Raw genomic sequence first — 20,157 nt, 5'->3', positions numbered from 1 at the left:
CTAATCAAGAATCTTACAATCTCTCCTTTGAAAATACCCATTAATTTTACCTACACAGCCGTCTGTGGCAATGAATAGGAAGATTAAAAGAGAACTTACCAGTTCGAAGTTTGATCGTTATTTTATGAGGAGTAACGTTGAGGGATTACGTGAAGAACCTGCCAGGACGCATGCGTGACATTCTTCAAAGCAGCGGTGTGAAATCACAGATAACAGTAATGACCTGAACATAGTAAGATTAGAGAAAAAAGGATACCAGTTGAACTTTATGATCGAGGGTGGGAGCGGAGGGCACGTAATCCCTCAACGTTACTCCTCATAAAATAACGATTAAACTTCGAACTGGTAAGTTCTCGCTTAATCGTACTATTTTACTTCAGAGTCACGTGAGTGACTACGTGAAGATTTCAAAGCTCTGTGATTTCATGCCGTGGAAACGAGTCCATACCTCACAACTGCCTTAATTGACTAAGGGAGGAAATAGTGTTAACGTATTCAAACATGAATCCGACATTGAAATTCCATGATGAACTATTAACAACAATTATAGCCCCTGTCTTATGGGGTAATCATGATACTGATCTAATTTTGATTCTGCAATGTCACATCTCATTGCCTCTGTGCTGTTTAGAGTTCTCTATGTATAAGAACAAATGTCTCATAATGCATAGGCAATCATCTATTGGGTATGCACTGAACTCTATATGAGGCCTGACGATCCCGGTCTGTTCTGTTAAACTCATTCGTGGATGTAAAAAGTTATTTTACTCGTAGAACAGGTGTTACTATCCAGCCTTGTTTTATGTAAAGGCTGAATTCTGTGTGCTGAGACCAATGCCATAAGCATGACCATGTCATGTGCAAGTCTATGCAGGGACAGAGCTGTAGCTGGTGGCCAATTACTCAGTAATGTTGGACTATACTCATATACCATATAAGGGAAACTAGTCCTTGGGGATAATATTAAAAATTCCCCTCATGAGATTAGTCACCAGGGGGTGAGACCCGACAGAATGATGCTCTGATCCTTGCCCCAGAATACTGAAAAGGCACTACTGCCGCAGTTTGTGGCACTAAACTGAGCCCCTAATCATAGTGGAGGCTAGCCAGGAATTTCAGAACAGAGTTATGTTCGTCGTACAGTAGTGATGTTGTTCCTAGACCAATATTTCCCACTTCCTGATGTGGACTCGATATAGTTTCTTCGTGGACTGCCTGTGAGCTGCTGTATATGTTCATTGTTCGGTTCGTTAGTCCCAGGTCCGGAAATGGTTACTTAAGATTCTGCTGATGAACACATTTGTCCTATTATGGTAGGGATGATTTTCCCACCCGTTACGGGATGAACCAACAATCTGGTTATTTCGGAACGGAGAGCCATGTTTAGTTGTATTTTGCGTAATACCCGACTGATGAGGCAGAAAGGAGGGAATGCATAGAAAGAACAATTCCTCCCCCCCCCCCCCCCCCCCCCCCAATGCAGCGAGAAGGCATCCATCGCTGATGCCCCAGTCGGATTCCCAAGAAACACAGATAGGCAACTGGTGATTAAGCCGAGATGCAATAGATCAATCTCTGGTGTTTCATATCATGCTACAATATCAGCAAACACTTTGAAGTTCAATATCCATTCGATGTTTGTCATGAATTTGCATGACCTGGTGTCTGCTACTGAATTTGAGGTTACCTGGTATGTAACTAGCTGATATTCAAATGTATTTCTGAATACACCATTGCCAAATTGTGTTAGCCGGATTATCACATGATACCGATTTAATTCCACCCATGTAGTTAGTATATGTCATCATGGTGGTGTTATCAATCTGGAGTCTAACATGCAGGTGATGCATTTCTGAACAGTATGAATTTAGTCCATAGAACGCACCCAACATTTCCAAGTAGTTTATGACATGTATCTGAAGCAATGATGCTTCTTGTGCATCTCATCTATATCCACAACTAAAGATGGGGTTAGTAACATGCCAACCATGAACACTGGCATCAGTTTGTAGCACCACTGAATGGTTGCTGACAATGATAGGGTTTGAACAATGCCCAATATTTCCCCTATCATTGTTATTCCGTGATTGCTTAGATTGGTAGCCTCATTGGTCTCTACACACGACCAGTATTGATTTTAAGTGCTTATACCTTTGTCCTTGTAATTATTGGTAATACAAAGGTCAAACAGTGTGGCTGGAAAGGCCACAGTATTGCCCAAAACCCTTGCTACCAGTCGAATAGGTGGTTTACTGATGTCAATGAGGTTGTTGGCCTCAGTTAAGTCTGTACCTTCCTTTGATAAGTTATCCACATGTAGACTAAGTCAAAGGTGAACCACAAGTAGTCCTTAGTGGTGGAAGGTGTTAGCTTAGAATTAATAACGTCTATAATCCTTCCGCATAGGCACCGTATATTCAGCATCTTTTAATGGATGCAATCCATAAAGTAGCCTATGGAATCAATTGTTTGGCAGTAACAAAGGTTTCAAATTTCGAATGATTTTACTGCACAATGTATTCAGGTTTGTCAGACCTGAATGATTGGTAACCACATCTTTTTGTTTTTCGTAAAGATATTGACACGAATTCCAAAGAGTTGTGTTGGGATTTCCCCATGATTCCCTAGCATCTAGTCTCTCCAGTTCAGCATGCGCTTCCAGTTTTTCTTATCGTGAAGGCACGAACATTCAGTTCGGTACATGCTGAACCGGAAAATGTTGTGCACAAATTCAATTGTATATCCCTGAACACTAGGTAGAAAATAAGTGTTAGTAGTTATTGCACTCCATGCCTCCCAAGAAAATGTAATCTACACACCAATTTGTGTTATTTACACTTCCTGTTTTTTGGAAGAGACCAGATCCCCCTACCTCCATGGTGACCAGTGGAATGTTTGTTTTCTTCCTTGCAGTCGCAGTAGAGGTTGTGGCGTCGGGTTGTGGATTTGGGATTTGGGGTTGCACGTCTTCCACGAAGGCCGGTCTGGGCGAGGCCTAAAAGACCTCTGTCCTGTAGCCCGGCCTTTGAGCTTACACCAGCTTCTGTGTGTCTTCCTGCTGGTGGGTGCGTGGAGGTGCTGTTGTCATGTGTAGGAGTTCCTGCCTGTTGCCGCCTTTATGAGCCCCAGGGTATTGGCCTCCTTATTGAGCTCTTTTACCTGTTTTGACAGGTTGCCCCCAAGTAGTAATATTGGTGGTTTAACCCCTCCAGGTCTGCACAGCTCTGCAAACTCAGGGTTTAAAGCTGGGCGGATGGCGTTCTCCTGAGACTATTAATCTCGTACTCCATATTGCAGAATAATGCCACAGCGTCTTACCTTAACATCCTGCCTTCTGACTCCCATTCCAATGTGTTTTCAGATGTAACTGTTCACCGTGGGAAATTTTTGAGGGATACCCATTTTCCGGTGACAAATATTTGGCAGTAGTGTCTATTACAGCCATGTTCCTGTAGTTGTTTTTAGATGTACAAACTTGGACTCCTTTTCCAGCAGGTTTCCTTGTTCTTGCACCCCCTGCACACTGATTTCTTCCTTCAGCAAAACCCCTCTTCAGAGCCAGCCCAGAATTGGCTCCCAGTACTCCCCTCTGTCGAGGGAGATGCACTGTGCAGCCCTGATAAGGTACTGCCATGGGTGTATTATATGCCCATTGTGACTAGACTCCATCTCCCAGAGTCTGTCACAGTGGAGCATGTGCTCCATAAGCCGCTCCATTTGGCCCCAGTAACGCTGGTCCCCGCGGCATTTCTTTGCAGTTCGACTTGTCAGCCAAGTCGGGCACAGCTGATCCCACTAACGGTGATCTGGTGCCGTCAGCCGCTGCTGGCTGTCCGCAACTCCGTAGTTCTTCCCAGCCAGTGCAGCCCTTGTGGACTCCTGTCCATAGTTTCCCCCTGTGAAAACCAGCATGGTAAACAAAGCATGACCGCAGTAATTCCCTTACCTGTCGGTCTTGGTTTTAAAAAACCTGCCACTGCAGGGTATACTCCTGTTTTGCCTTGTCAGAGTCAACGGCTCTGTCTGTGTAGTCTTCCCGCCCGGCCGTGGTGTTGATCTGGCCAGCGAGTGTGCTAAGTCGGGCACAGCTGATCCCATTCATGGTGATGCTGGATGCCTTCAGCTGCTGCTGGCTGCCCGCAACTCCGCGGTCCTCCCCAGCCAGCTTTAGATGCAGCCCTTGTGGACTATTTTTGTCCAGTTTCCCCCCGTAATTCACTTACCTGTCGGTCGCGGTTTCAAATTTTACCGCTGCGGGGGAACGCTCCACCCCGCCTGTCGTTTCGCAATGCATGAAGCGATATGACACGCCTGCGTCCTGGCGGGTTCTTCACTTAGTCACTCACGTGACTCCGAAGTAAAATTCATAGATTCATCACACTCTGACTAAATAAATGTCTCCTCATGTTCCTTCTAAAGGTACATCCTTTTATTCTGAGGCTGTGCCCTCTGGTCCTAGACTCTCCCTGGAAACATTCTATCTACATCCATTCTATCTAGGAATGGATTCTGGGCAGGGGAAACATAGAAACATAGAAACATAGAAATTAGGTACAGGAGTAGGCCATTCCGCCCTTCGAGCCTGCACCGCCATTCAATATGATCATGGCTGATCATCCAACTCAGTATCCCGTACCTGCCTTCTCTCCATACCCCCTGATCCTCTTAGCCACAAGGGCCACATCTAACTCCCTATTAAATATAGCCAATGAACTGGCCTCAACTACCCTATGTGGCAGAGAGTTCCAGAGATTCACCACTATCTGTGTGAAAAAAGTTCTTCTCATCTCGGTTTTAAAGGAATTCCCCCTTATCCTTAAGCTGTGACCCCTTGTCCTGGACTTCCCTAACATCGGGAACAATCTTCCTGCATCTTGCCTGTCCAACCCCTTAAGAATTTTGTAAGTTTCTATAAGATTCCCCCTTAATCTCCTAAATTCTAGAGAGTATAAACCAAGTCTATCCAGGGAGATCACAAAGACATTGTCCTGCTTATACAAAATGTTCTCTCGGCTTCCATTCCTTTTGTTATTAAGTGATTGCAGCTTAACTCATCCTCAAAAGAGGCTTAACTAAATGTAGTCAATGCTGGAAATACTCAGCAGATCAGGTAACATCTGTGGAGAAAGAAGCAATGATTCAGGTCAAGCCTTTCCTCAGAATCATTTCTCGTTGCTTCTGACAATGGATCTTCGAGCTACAACATTTGGGATATTCTGATGGTACAACTGGTAGAGCTGCTGCTTCACATCACCCGAGACCCAGGTTCCTATTAAATCTTTCCCCTCTCATTATAAACCTATGCCCCCAGGTTCTTGATCCCCCTACCCTTGGTTAAAAGATTGTGCATTTACCCGATCTATTTAAATTGGCATCATGTTCGGCACAGACATTGTGGGCCAAAGTGCTCATTCTTGTGCTATATTGCGGTGACACGGTGGTGCAGTGGTAAAGTTGCTGCCTTACAGTGCCAGCGACCCGGTTCGATCCTGACTATGGGTGCCGCCTGTACGGAGTTTGTACGTTCTCCTTGGGACCGTGTTGATTTTCTCCAGGTCCTTTGGTTTGCAACCACATCTCAAAGATGTACAGGTTTGTTGGTTAATTGGTTTTGGTGAGTTGTAAAATTGTCCCTAGTGTCCCTAGGTTTTGGTGAGTTGTAAAATTGTCAACAGTTTTAGTGTAAGGGGTAATCGCTGGTGGGCAGAACAACCTGTTTCCGTGCTGTATTTCTAAAGTCTACTGGCTTAGTTTTAGTTTGAGAGATACATCCTGGAAACAGGCCTTATGGCCCACCGAGTCCACACAGACCAGCAATCACTCCATACACCACCACTATCCTACACACTAGGGACAATTTACAGAGGGCTAATTAACCTACAAACCTCCACATCTTTGGATTTTGGGAGGAAAATGGGGCATCTGGAGAAAATCCACATGGTCACATGGAGAACGTACAAACTCTGTAGAGACTCCCAAGGTCAGGATTGAACTGAGGACTCTAGTGCAGTAAGGCAGCCACTCTACTGTTGCGCCACCCTGTTCTATGTTGGCTGTACATACCTGAAGATCAGCAAAATGACCACAGCAATGGAGAGCACAATGAGCGAGAGACTGTAGCCCACAGTGTAGATTGTTTGTATTGTAATGAAGTACCAGACCTGCAAGGAGAGAAGTATGTTCAGTCATGTATCCCAGTTGCCATATCAACAGTACACATAAGTCACTGACCCATCCAACTTCAGACTATTGGGTATCATTCACTCTAATCGCTACATCATCAGTAGTTCCACCTTCACTTGTCTGATTCCGCAGCTCTGGAATTCGGTAGCATTTTTTTTAATTAGAGAGTAGACACAAGACACAAGTAACTAAAGATGCTTGTATAAATTTAAAAAAAAACAATAGTGTTGGAGTAACTCAGAGGGTCTGGCAGCATCTCTGGATAAGGATGTAATATTGATTCCTCTAACTTCATGTAACCCTTGCATTTCCTCCTTCTCATAGTCATAGTGTTACAGTGTGGAAACAGGCCGTTCGGCCCAACTTGCCCACACCAGCCAACAAGTCCCAGCTACACTAGTTCCGCCTACCTGCGCTTGGTCCATATCCCTCCAAACCCATCTACCTGTCTAACTGTTTCTTAAACGTTGGGATAGTTCTAGCTAGGGTTGCCAATTTTTTCACTCCCAAATAAAGGACAAAAGGTAAAAATAAGGAACAAGTTCCCGATGGCAATTCGTTGACTGACTCGGCCGTGGCTGGGTGAATGATGAGTTGTCCCGGGTGCTGGACTGCACACAAAGCCCAGCCGGCGGGCCAGCTGAGGAGTTTTGGCCCATGCGACATCGCGCGAAAAGTCTGGCACCCCATCTAACTCTGCCATGAGAAGGAGGGGTGGTGGTGGTGTCGGCGGTAAGCGAAGGTCCGAAGGTCGGACAGCTGGCCGGGCTGCAGATCGACGGGGCCACGGATGAGGAACTGCTGCTGCTCCACTCCATGGGCTGCACAACGTCAGGACAGGTGAGGCGAGGTTGGACGCGGCGCTCCAACCCGACAGCCCCCTCGACCTGAGTAGTAGCAGTCAAATACGGGACAAGAGCGGTCCCGTATGGGACAAACCAATTTAGCCCAACATATGGGATGTCCCGGCTAATATGGGATAGTTGGCAACTCTAGTCCCAGCCTCAACTATCTCCTGGCAGCTTGTTGCATACACCACCACTCTTTGTATGAAAACGTTACCCCTCGGTTTCCTATTAAATCTTTTCCCCTTCACCTTGAACCCATGTCCTCTGGTCCTCGATTCCCCTACTCTGGGCAAGAGATTATCTGCATCTACCTGATCTATTCCTCTCATGATTTTATACACCTCGATAAGATCAGCCCTCATCCTCCTGCGCTCCAAGGAATAGAGACCCAGCCTACTCGACCTCTCCCTATAGCTCACGCCCTCTAGTCCTGGCGACATCCTCGTAAATCTCATCCTCATCTCCATTGATCTCCCACCCAAGTCGTACCAGTTTCAATGTCATCTTGTTCAGTAGCATTGTCTCTCCCTGTTCTCACGTAGAACACAGATAACAATGGCCTGTTTCCTTTGTTAATTTGTTGCACATCTTTCGTATTTTTGTTCTATATCTCACTACATCACTGTCTAAATCTCCTGTTTCCTTTTCCCCACACTCTCAGTCTGAAGAAGGGTCTCAACCCGAAACATCACCTGTTCCCTTTCTCCAGAAATGTTGCCTGACCCACTGAGTTACTCCAACTATTTGTCTCTATTATCGGTTTAAACCACCATCCTCAGTTCCTTCCTACACATATAATGCTGAGGATTTATAAGGAGCTTATCAGACCGCATTTGGAGTTTTGTGAGCAGTTTAGGCCCCATATCTGAGGAGGGATATGTAGAAAGTAACTGCAGGTGCTGGTTTATACTGAAGATAGGCACAAGTGCTGGAGTAACTCAACGGGTCAGGCAGCATCTCTGGAGAAAAAGGACGGGTGATTTCAGGTCCGAACCCTACTTCAGACTTCTACAGAGGAGGGGGGATGTGCTGGCGTTAGAGTTGGTCCAGAGGAGGATTACAAAAATGATCCTGATGATGACTGGTTTGATGACACTGGTGTTTAGAAGAACAAAGGCGGATCTCATTGATAATTACCAAATAGCAAAAGGTCTGGATAGTGTGGATGTGGGGAGGACGTTTCCACTAGTGGAGGAGTCTAGGACCAGAGGCCATGGCCTTAGAAATAAATGACATATCTTTAGATGTAAAATGTAGGTCCCATACAATCAGAACTTATAATGGGAAACAAGGAAATGGCAGACCAGTTAAACAAGTACTTTGGTTCTGTCTTCACTAAGGAAGGCACAAACAATCTCCCAGAAATACTAGGGGACCGTGGATCCAGTGCGAGGGAGGAACTGAAGGGAATCCACATTAGTCAGGAAATGGTGTTAGGTAACTGTTGGGACTGAAGGCAGATAAATCCTCAGGGCCTGATGGTCTGCATCCCAGAGTGCTCAAGGAGGTGGCCCTAGAAATTGTGGATGCATTGGTAATCATTTTCCAATGTTCTCTCGACTCTGGATCAGTTCCTGTGGACTGGAGGGTAGCCAATGTAACTCCACTTTTTAAGAAAGGAGGGAGAGAGAAAACAGGGGATTATAGACCAGTTTTCCTTACATCGGTAGTGGGGAAGATGCTTGAGTCAATTATTAAAGATGTAATAGCGCATTTGGAAAGCAGTGACAGGATCGGTCAAAGTCAGCATGGATTTATGAAGAGAAAATCATGCTTGACTAATCTTCTGGAATTTTTTGAGGATGAAACAAGTAGAATGGATAAGGGAGAGCCAGTGGATGTGGTGTGTCTGGACTTTCAAAAAGCCTTTGACAAGATCCCACACAAGAGATTAGAGTGCAAAATTAGAGCACATGGTATTGGGGATAGGGTATTGACATGGATAGAGAACTGGTTGGCAGACAGGAAGCAAAGAGTAGGAATTAACGGGTCCTTTTCAGAATGACAGGCAGTGACTAGTGGGGTGCCACAAGGCTTGGACCCCAGTTATTTAAAATATGTATTAACGATTTAGACAAGGGAATTAAATGTAACATCTCCAAGTTTGCGAATGGCAAAAAGCTGGGTGGCAGTGTGAGCTGCGAAGAGGATGCTATGAGGATGAAGGATGACTTGGACAGGTTGGGTGAGTGGGCAGATGCATGGCATATGCAGTATAATGTGGATAAATGTGAGGTTATCCATTTTGGTGGCACGAACAGGAAGGCAGATTATTACCTGAATTATGTCAGATTAGGAAAAGGGAGGGTGCAACAAGACCTGGGTGTCCTTATACATCAGTCACTGAAAGTAAGCATGCAGCCACAGCAGGCAGTGAAGAAAGCTAATGGCATGTTGGCCTTCATTGCGAGACGATTTGAGTTGAGGAGCAAGGAGGTCCTACTGCAGTTGTACAGGACCCTGGTGAGACCACACCTGGAGTATTGTGCACAGTTTTAGTGTCCTAATTTGAGGAAGGACATGATTGCTATTGAGGGAGTGGAGCGTAGGTTCACCAGATTAATTCCCAGGATGGCGGGACTGACATATGATAAAAGAATGGGTCAACTGGGCTTGCACTCACTTACATTTCAAAGGATGATAGGGGATCTTATAGAAATATTTAAAATTCTTAAAGGATTGGACAAGCTTGATGCTGGAAAAATGTTCCCATGTTGAGGGAGTCCAGGACCAGGGGTCACAGGTTAATAATAAGGGGTAGGCCATTTAGGATTGAGGTGAGGAAAAACTTTTTCAGTTAGAGAGTTGTGAATCTGTGGAATTCTCTGCCACAGAAGGCAGTGGAGGCCAATTCACTGGATGTTTTCAAGAGAGAGTTAGATTTGCCCCTTGCGGCTAAAAAATCAAGGGATATGGGGGGAAAAAGCAGGAATGGGGTACTGATTTTAAACGATCAGCCATGGTCCTATTGAATGGCGGTGCTGGCTAGAAGGGCCGAATAGCCTATACCTGCACCTACTTTTCTATGTTTCTAAGTTTAGAAAGGAGATGAGGAGGAATTTATTTTTTCAGAGGGTGGTAAATCTGTGGAATTCATTGCCACAGATGGCGGTGGAGGCCAAGTCATCGGGTATTTTTAAACCGGAGATTGAGAGATTCTTGATTAACACGGGTGTCAAGGGTTATGGGGAGAAGGCAGGAGAATGGGGTTGAGAGGGAAAAATAGATCAGCCATGATTCAATGGCAGAGCAGACTCGATGGGCCAAATGGACTAATTCCGCTCCTATGACTTGCAAACTTATGAATTTACGAGAACATGGATAGGTAACACAGGACTTGAAGACAGATCCTGACCCGAAATGTCACCTATCGATGTTCCCCAGAGAAGCTGCCTGTCCTGCTCAGTTGCTCCAGCACTTTGTGTCCTTTTATTGTAAATAAAATAGCATCTTTAGTTTTGTTTCAACGTAGATAGGTGACATTTTGGATATGTGAGCTAACACTGGGACAATGGACTGAATGGCCACAGCATTAGTATAGAGATACACTGTGGAAAGAGTTTCTTTGGTTCACTGATACCATGCCGACCAATGATCACCCATACACTAGTTCTATCCTACATATTAGGGATAATTTACCTACAAGTGTCCAATTAACCTACAAACATGCACGTCTTTCGAATGTGAGAGGGATCCGGAGCACCCGGAGAAAACCCACGCGGTCACGGGGGAGAGCGTACAATCTCCACGCAGACAGCACCCGTAGTCAGGATCGAACACGGAAGGCGGAAGGATGGGTTTAGGAGAGAGAGATAGATAGATCACCCATGATTGAATGGCAGAGTCGACTTGATGGGCCGAATGGCCTAATTCTGCTCCGATCACTTATGACGTTAAATAGACGGCTTAACATTGGCAATGTAAACATGGTACAAAGGATTTTTCAGACACTAATTCCCATTGGTAGTCTTTTGATGCCAGATCTGGTTGTTCCAACAGCCCCTTTAACAGCAGTTTATCCCAAAGGAAAGGGGCAAACACGTGAGCAGTTGAAGCTAATACTATCATTTGCTTTTCTGTGATTGTCGGCATGTTGAAACCAGGGAATTGGCAAACAAGGGAAAGACCAAAGTTCACCATGTTTGCTTTGTATTATCTCACTAATGACATGGTAAAAACTAACGAGCTTATTGTCCACAGACTAAACTGCAATGAAATGCTACTGAGGGGCGGAGAGACAGGCACAAAGGGAAGGTTGTGACTCAGTGGCGAGATACAAAAATGTAAAGCAATTCCTGTCGTTCGAACTATGTTCATGTTCATAAATAAACAGAATTATTTTTGAAGGAGTAGGTGACATTTCGGGACGACTAAGAGTCAGGGAAACGGAAATGTTTCCCCCTCCCTCGACTCTCAGCCTGAAGAAGGGTCTTGACCCAAAATGTCAACTATTTCTTTTTTCCAGAAATGCTGCCTGTCCCGCTGAGTTACTCCAGATCTTTGTATCTATCTAGCTCTGCACTCAGCTGGCTCCGTTCCTACCTTTCCAACAGATCCCACTTCATCTCTCTCCACAACCACACCTCTGCTACAGCCACAGTCACTCAAGGCGTTCCCCAAGGCTCCGTACTCGGCCCCCTCCTCTTCATCATCTACATCCTCCCCCTTGGTCAGATACTCCGCCACTTCAACCTGGACTTCCACTGTTACGCTGATGACACCCAGATCTACCTTGGCACCAAATCCCCCCACAACCCCCCCCCCTCTCCCATATCAACTCCTGTTTGTCAGCTATAAAAACCTGGATGCAACATAATTTCCTCAAACTCAACAGCGATAAGACAGAATTCCTCCTCATAGGCTCCAAATCCACACTCAGCAAAATCAATAACCCCACTCTCACCATCGACGGCACCACTGTCTCCCCATCTCCCCAACCTTGGCGTGATCTTTGATTCCACCCTCTCCCTTGAGTCTCACATCCGCCATGTCATTAAAACTTCCTTCTTTCATCTCCGCAACATCGCCAAACTCAGACCCTCTCTCACACTGCCCGCTGCTGAAAGACTCATCCATGCCTTCATCTCCTCCCGACTGGACTATTGCAACTCACTTCTCCTTGGCATCAGCTCCACCTATATCAACCGACTCCAACTGGTCCAGAACGCAGCCGCCCGACTCATCACCCACACCAAATCCTGCCATCACATCACTCCAGTCCTCAAACAACTTCACTGGCTTCCCATCTCCTACCGGATCACCTACAAAATCCTGATCCTCACTTACAAAGCCCTCCACCATCTGGCCCCCCCATATCTCACTGACCTCCTCTCCCCCTACCAACCCTCATGGTCCCTCAGATCCACATCAGCCGGTCTCCTCTCCATCCACAAGTCCAACCTCCGCAGTTTTGGGGACAGAGACTTCTCCAGGGCAGCTCCCAGGCTCTGGAATTCCCTCCCCCAACTGATCCGCAATTCCGTGTCCCTCACCATCTTCCAGTCCCCACCTCAAGACCCATCTCTTCACCTCTGCCTATCCTTAGCCCCGCGTCCCCCTCCCTTTTCATCTGTGCTTGAATTGCCTCATATTGTGTTTTAAATTGAATTCTGTCTTTACTTTGTGTACTAGTCATGTCTCTACTATTTATTTCATTCCCCTTACATGTTTTTCCTCCACCTGCTAAATTTTTGTAAGGTGTCCTTGAGACTCTTGAAAGGCACCCATAAATAAAATGTATTATTATTATTATTATTATTATTATTATTATTATTATTATTATTATTATTATTATTATCTTCGGTGTAAACCAGCATCTGCAGTTCCCTCCAGCACAGAACTGTTTTAAACGAGAAGTACACCACCTTTAAATGAGGTGCTGCAACGTATGCATAGGGAGTTGGGTAAAAGGCTGAAAAGCAGGGCCTCCAGGCTAATGAGAGAGAGTGATGGTCAGGGAGTGGAAACAGCCCCTTCAGCCAACTTGTTCACACCAACCTATTGTGTGGGCAAGTTACCCACATCAGCCCATTTGCCCCATATCCCTCTAACCTTATGCATGTCCATGTACCTGTCTCAATATTAAACGTTGCAATAGTACCTTCTTCCACTAATCGTTCAATTGTGTTTTTATTATCACCTATGCGAACGCACAGTGAAATTCTTTGCCAGTCGGGCAGCGTCCCTGGAGAACACGGATGTTTATGCAGGAGTGGGGGGGGGGGGGGGGGGGGGGTAGAGAAAGCTGGGAGAGTGGAGGTGGCAATTAGCGACTGGAGTGCCTACCTGTAGGTTTCTGTTTCAGATGCAATTACTTAAACGCTAGCCTCCTCGATTCTGTGTGCATCGCAGAGACACAGGGCAGCACAGTGGCACAGCGGTATAGAGCGTGGTTCGATCCTGACTGCGGATGCTGTCTGTACAGAGTTTGTACATTGTCCCTGTGACTGCGTGGGTTTTCTCCGGGTGCTCCGGGTTTCCCCCCACACACCAAAGATGTACAGGTTTGTAGATGAGTTGGCTTCGGTAAAATTGTAAAATTGTCCTCAGTGTGTGGGATAGTGCTAATGTACGGGGTGATCGCTGGTCGGCATTGACTCGGTGGGCCGAAGGGCCTTTTTCCACATGGTATCTTTAAAGTCTACAGTAATGTCTAAATATGTCAGTGCAACAGGGTTAGAAAAGTAATGGAATTTCACATCTCTAATAGTAATTCGGATGTGGTTGAGGCAGCTGGGGAGTGGCGGGGTGGCACAGTGGCACAACTGGTAGACCTGCAGCCTCAATGCCAGAGGTTCAATCCTGACCTCGGATCTGTGTGTGGAGTTTGCACGTTCTCCCTGAGATTGCCCGGGTTTTCTCCGGGCGCTCCAGTTTTTGAGCTGAGTGGAAAACGTAGTTCTCTTTGTGAAAAAGGGACTCACCTCTTCGGCATGAGAGGTCTCGTTTAGTATGCAGGATGCCATGCCTGACGGTGTTGCCTCCGACCAACCTTCACTGGTACAGTTTCTCCAGAACATCCCTGCCAAACGCATCAAAGAAACAGTCATTCCAGGCGTTTATACACCAGAAAACCTCCAGAAACCCAAACGAGTTTCAGTTTAGTTTATTGTTTCGTGTACCAAGGTACATTGAAAAGCTTTTGTTGTGTGCTAACCAGTCAGTCTTCCTTTGACCGGGGAGGCTGCCTAGGGACACAGGGGTGGTCGGGCGATCAGAGCTATGTCACTTCTGGAGGTTTATACACCAATTGGTCTCTGCAAAATTTCCCCCAGTGTGTAGGGAGTGAATGTGAAAGTGGGATAACATAGAACCAGTGTAAACAGTAGATCGGTGGCTGGGGTGGAATTGGTGGGTCAATGGGCCTGTTTCCTTGCTGTACCTCTAAACTAAACTAAACCAAACCAAACACAATGTACCAAAAGTCTTTTTCACCACCCTATCTGCTAGTCCACCTTCAAGGAACCATGCACCTGTACTCCTAGATCCCTCTGCTCTACAACACTCCCCAGGGGCCAACCATTCACTGTGTGGGTCCTGCCCTTGTTAGACGTCCCAAAATGCAACAATTTACATTTCTTTGTATTAAATTCCATCAACCATTCCTTCACCCACCTGGCCAATCGATCAAGATTCTGCTGCAATTTTTCACAACCATCTTCACTATCTGCAAAACCACCCACGTTTGTATCATCAGCAAACTTGCCAATCTTGCTGTGTATGAACTTATCCAAATCATTGACAAACAGTAACGGGCCTAGCACAGAACCCTGAGGCACACCACTAGTCACAGGCCTCCAGTCCGAGAAACAACCTTCCACCATCACCCTCTGCTTCCTTCCATGGAGCCAAATTTATATCCATTCAGCTATCTCTCCTTGGATCCCTTGCGATCTAACCTTCCAAATTAGCCTACCATGAGGAACCTTGTTGAATGCTTTGAAAAATCTCAAAAAACATTCAGATTTGTGAGACACGACCTCCCACGTACAAAACCATGCTGACTATCCCTAATCAGCCCTTGCCCATCCCAATGCCCATATAACCTATCCCTCAGAATACTCTCATGTAACTTTCCAACTACAGATGTTAAGCTCACTGGCGTATAGTTCCCAGCATTTTCCCTGCAGCCCTTCTTGAATAGAACCACAACATTTCCCACTCTCCAGTCTTCCGGCACCTCTCCTGTATTCAAGGATGACTCATAAATTTCATCCAGGGCTTCCGAAAATTCCTCTCTAGTTTCCCACAATGTCCTCGGATATGTCTGATCAGGCCCTGGAGATTTGTCTACCTTCATACACGACAGTACCTTCAGCACCTCATCAACTGTAACACTGACTGCTCTCAAGACACTTCCATTGACTGCCCCAAGTTCCCCCGTCCTATTGCCTTTCTCCTCTGTAAATACAGAGGAGAAATATTCATCGAGGACCTTGCCCTTCTCCTGTGGCTCCTTTGATTCCTGATCCTTATTCAAATTCCTAATCAAGCACAGTCTTTCCGCTGACTGGATAGCACGCAACATAATTTTTTCATTGTAATTCAGTGCCTGTGACTATAAACTAAACTAAACTGAACCACAGACCATCCCACATAACGCACCACCACCTCAAACTGTGACGGCCAGGAGGAAGGATCAGCCTGCAGAGGGAGCCACTGAGTTAAAGCCGTGGAGATGTAGAGTTATAGAGTCACCTAGCATCGAAAAGGGCCCTTTGGCCCAACTCGTCCATGCCGACCAAGGTCTTACCTAACACGGGACTGAAGTGTAGGAAGACCGGGGGACAGGACACGCTGACGGTCTCTCCATGTTCGGCACTTGGCCAGCACAGAGCATTTTCCCAGGTCATGTTGCAGCCTATAAACACAGAAAGAACAAGGAATGTGGGCAGTAGCAAGTCCATCACCAGCAGCTGTTCTCACAGCAAAGACCCACTCCCAGTAATATTTTAACTTGATAACTTTTTTATAGGCATTCTCTGATCGTGTTACTACTTTGTATTTCTGTTTGTTCTAAATAAAAGCATTTTGTATGAAAAAAAAAGTGCATTTTGCCTGCAAATGTTTTTTATTTAAGAAATACCATGGAAGCCGGCCGATTGGCCCACGCTCACCAGCGATCACCCATATGGTAATGAGGTCTGAAGAAGGGTCCTGACCTGAAACATCACCTATTCATGTTCTCCAGAGTGGCTGCCTCACCTGCTGGGTTCCTCCAGCTCTTTGATCTTCGATCAAGGTGTTGCTTGTGCCTGCATTCGCCCTGATTCCTGTCTGTTACGGGATGTGTGAGGTTCGACTCTTCTCATGCTATTCTACGAAGGGGATCCGTTCTGGTTTGACCTCTTGGGGAAGGTCAAAGGCAGCTCTCTTTCCTCCCTGTGACAAATCTGCCAAATCCAGTCTGATCAGTCTGAAGAAGGGTCTCGACCCGAAAAACGTCACCCATTCCTTCTCTCCAGAGATGCAGCCTGTCCCGCTGAGTTACTCTAGCATTTTGTGTCTAAATCCAGTCAGAATCTATTAATCAGGATGTAAAGATGGAGACCGAGACTCACAGAGAAAATAGAACAGTACAGCACAAGAACAGGCCCTTCGGCCCACAATGTCTGTGCCAAGACTATCATTTATCTGCCTGCAACTCACCCATATCCCTCCATCCCCCATGTGCCTATCCAAAAGTCTCTTAAACGCCACTAACATGTCTGCTTCAAACAACACCCCTGCAGCGAGTGCCAGGCGCCCACCACCCTCTGCGTAAAAAACACTCCGCACAATTTTGCCACTCTCACTTTAAAGCTGTGCCCTCTAATCTTGCATTTTCCCATCCTTGAAAAAGGTTCTGATCGCCTGCCCTATCCATGCCTCTCATCATTTTATATTCTTCTATCACGTCTCCCAGCAACATCTGGAGTTCCAGAGAAAGGGTGCAGAGGGTCCGGAACAATGCCTGGATTAGGGGATAATAGCGGGAGATGTTGAACATCTGGAACGCCAGAGGTTGAGGGAAGACCCGATAGAAGTCTATAAAATGATGGGAGTCATAGATAAGGTAGACAGTCAGAACATTGTTCCCAGGATGGAAAATTCAATTACCAGAGGCCATAGCTTTATGCCCCTGTCCCACTTAGGAAACCTGAACGGAAACCTCTGGGGACTTTGCGCCCCACCCAAGGTTTCCGTGCGGTTCCCAGAGGTTGCAGGTGGTTGCAGGTGGTTGCAGGTAGTGGAAGCAGGTAGGGAGACTGACAAAAACCTCCGGGAACCGCACGGAAACCTTGGGTGGGGCGCAAAGTCTCCAGAGGTTTCCGTTCAGGTTTCCTAAGTGGGACAGGGGGCATTATGGTGAGAGGGGTAAAGTTCTAAAAAGATTTGCAGGGCAAGAAATGTTATACAGAGGGTGGTGGGTGCCTGGAACAGGCTGCTAGGGATGGTGGTGGAGGCAGGTTCGAGAGTGATGTTTAAGAGATTTTTGGATATGCACATGGATAGGCAGGGATACAGATCAAGTGCAGGCAGATAAGAGTTGGCCTTGGCATCATGGTCGGCACAGACATTGTGGGCCGAATGGCCTGGTCTTCTGCTCTACTGTTCTATGTTCCATGGTGCATGTAACTTAGTGGGTCAGGCATTGTGAACCTATACAACATGTTTTAACAACAAACCAATGAAGGAAAGCGAGCTCAAGAACTTCCTACCTGAGACAGATGAGTTTCCAATCTCCCGAATTCTTCGCAAACATTCCTTCTTCGCCCGCCTTATCTCTGATGCGATGTCGCAATCTGGATGGAGCATTGCAGTTACCTAAGCGAGGTAGACAGAGAGTTGTGGATGTAGCCCCATCCATCATGCCTACCAGAGTCCCCACCATTGACTCCATCTGCTCTTCATGCCGACTCGGGAAAGCAGCCAACATGATCGAAGATTTGTCCCTTCCCCGGTTGGAAGATACAAAAGCATAAAGGCACGCACCACCAGATTCAGAAACAGCTTCTTCATAACGCTCCACCCATAAGGCAATGGTGTAGTCCTGATCTTCCAACCTACCTTGTGGCACTTACGCCTTAAAAAAAAATCTGCACTTTCTCTGTGACTGTAATGCTATAACACAGTAACACTATATACTCCTCTTTCTCCAGAGATGCTGCCTAACCCACTGAGTTACTCCAGCACTTGTGTCTGTATCCAACTATTTAATCTATTTAATCCCAGGAAGGACCACAGTAAGGATTGTAAAGATTCCAACACCCAAAAAATAGGTGGCGTAGTCAAATTACTTCTTCCAAAATCATCCCGCCTTACTCTATGACTTTATAACTCCAGAAGTATCTCAGGTAAAAAATAAAGTCACTGAACTGCACATTTTACATGTGTAGGAAAGAAATACAGATGCCAGTTTAAACCAAAGATAGACACAAAATGCTGGAGTAACAGGCAGCATCTCTGGAGAGAAAGAATGGGCGGCGTTTCGGGTCGAGACCCTTCTTCAGAAGCGTCAGACGCAAAACGTCACATTCCTTCTCTCCAGAGACGCTGTCTGTCCCGCTGAGTTACTCCAGCATTTGGTGTCTACCTTCTGCACGTTTTCAATCATTGACTCTTTTGTTTCCCTGGTTTTTCTTTTGACATCTGCTAATTCACAGCTGAGCTGTCGCCTTGGGTTTAAAGACTGGGCTGGAGGGTGAGATGGGCAAGGGAATCACGTGTAGATAAAAGCCCACTCTGCAGCGATCTTTGCTTTCCGCGCGTGGCATTCCACAATGCAACAGTAGGAGTACCGGGGTCAACATCTCCCACCGCCCTACCCCAGACGGGAGGGGATGGTGGGCTAGAAGAGGGGGACCTCCAGAATGTGCCCAAGGGGTACTTACAGTAGTCGTGAGAGCGAGGACATGCCAGGCGGTGAACCAGCTGATTTTCTTCATGTTTGGCAACAGTGCTGACCTGCACTGACTGTCCGCAGTGCAACGCTGCTGTGGAAAGTCCCACCTCCTTTGTCTCCCTCTCCCTCTCTCTCTCCCACCCACATACACACACACACACACACACGCCCTCTTGCCCACCCCTCCCTCTCAAAGTCACACCTTCCCCCCCATCGGACCCAGGAGAGCAAGATTCTAGAACACTGGTGTTGCAATCACAGCTCGGCAGGCAATAACAGGGAACAATAAAAAGTGTGGCCTTAACCTTTGCTCTGCAGCAGGCGATGAGTTAACAGGCAGGAACGTTGGTGAGAAAGGAAAGGTTCCTTCAGGAAACCACAGCATTGTCCAATTATGCAGGTAGCGACCTCCTCCTCCTCCTTCTCCTCCTCCTCCATTCACTTTAAGAATGTAGAACTGTCCAGCACACAAACAGGCCCTTCGGCCCACAATGCCCGTTCCGGCCATGATGCCAAGCCAAACTAAGTTTAGTTTACAATCTAAGAACTGCAGACGCTGGTTTATACCAAAGTTCGACACAAAGTGCTGGAGTAACTCAGCAGGTCAGGCAGCATCTCTGGAGAAAAAGGGTGGGTGACATTTCGAGTTGGGACACTTCAGACTAAAAGGAGGGAGAGAGTGAAGAGTGAAGAGGCGAGGAAAGGAATCGTCATCTTGTTTGGTTTATTGTTGTTTAGTTCTCGTACGGTTTAGTTTAGTGATAAGCGTGCTTACAGGCCCTTGCCCCACCGAGAGCGTTTAATTCAGTTTTGTTTATTGTCACGTGTATCGAGGTACAGTGAAAAGCTTTTTTGTTGCCTGTTAACCAGTCAGCGGAAAGACCATACATGGTTACATCCACAGTGTACAGATACAGGATAAAGGGAATAATGTTTAGTGCAAGATAATGTATAGTAAAGTCTGAATTAAAATTGCAGTCTGATTAAAGATAGCAACCTTTTCTGCCTGTCTGTGATCCATATCCCTCCATTCCTAACATATCTAAAAGCCTCTTATATACCTGTCTGCCTCCACTACCACCCTTTGGCGACACGCTCCAGGCACCCACCACTCTCTGTGTTAAATACACTTTCCCACACACCTCCTTTAAACTTTGTCCCTCTCACCTGAAATCTATGCTATTTAGGCTTGGACATTTCCAATCTGGGGGAAAAGGGTCTGATTGTCGACTGTCTAAGTCT

General features: G+C 46.3%; 1 protein-coding gene across 1 annotated transcript in view; it reads right to left on the bottom strand.

Moving 5' to 3' along the window:
• Nucleotides 1-19,026, bottom strand: part of LOC129706137 (growth hormone-releasing hormone receptor-like) — a 52,039-nt gene extending 33,013 nt beyond the window's left edge. The window contains exons 1-5 of the mRNA XM_055650151.1: nt 18,905-19,026; nt 17,732-17,837; nt 15,784-15,891; nt 13,601-14,052; nt 6,064-6,161 (exon numbers count right to left, since the gene is read on the bottom strand). Coding sequence (XP_055506126.1) covers nt 6,064-6,161; nt 13,601-14,052; nt 15,784-15,891; nt 17,732-17,837; nt 18,905-18,958 — 818 coding nt within the window. The 5' untranslated portion in view covers nt 18,959-19,026. The remainder of the gene's footprint in view (nt 1-6,063; nt 6,162-13,600; nt 14,053-15,783; nt 15,892-17,731; nt 17,838-18,904) is intronic.
• Nucleotides 19,027-20,157: the final 1,131 nt, after the last annotated feature.

Source organism: Leucoraja erinacea, chromosome 2 (assembly GCF_028641065.1).
Source record: "Leucoraja erinacea ecotype New England chromosome 2, Leri_hhj_1, whole genome shotgun sequence".
Lineage (NCBI taxonomy): Eukaryota > Metazoa > Chordata > Chondrichthyes > Rajiformes > Rajidae > Leucoraja > Leucoraja erinaceus.
The sequence above is the reverse complement of the archived record's forward strand: the minus strand, read 5'-3'. Positions and strand labels throughout refer to the sequence as shown.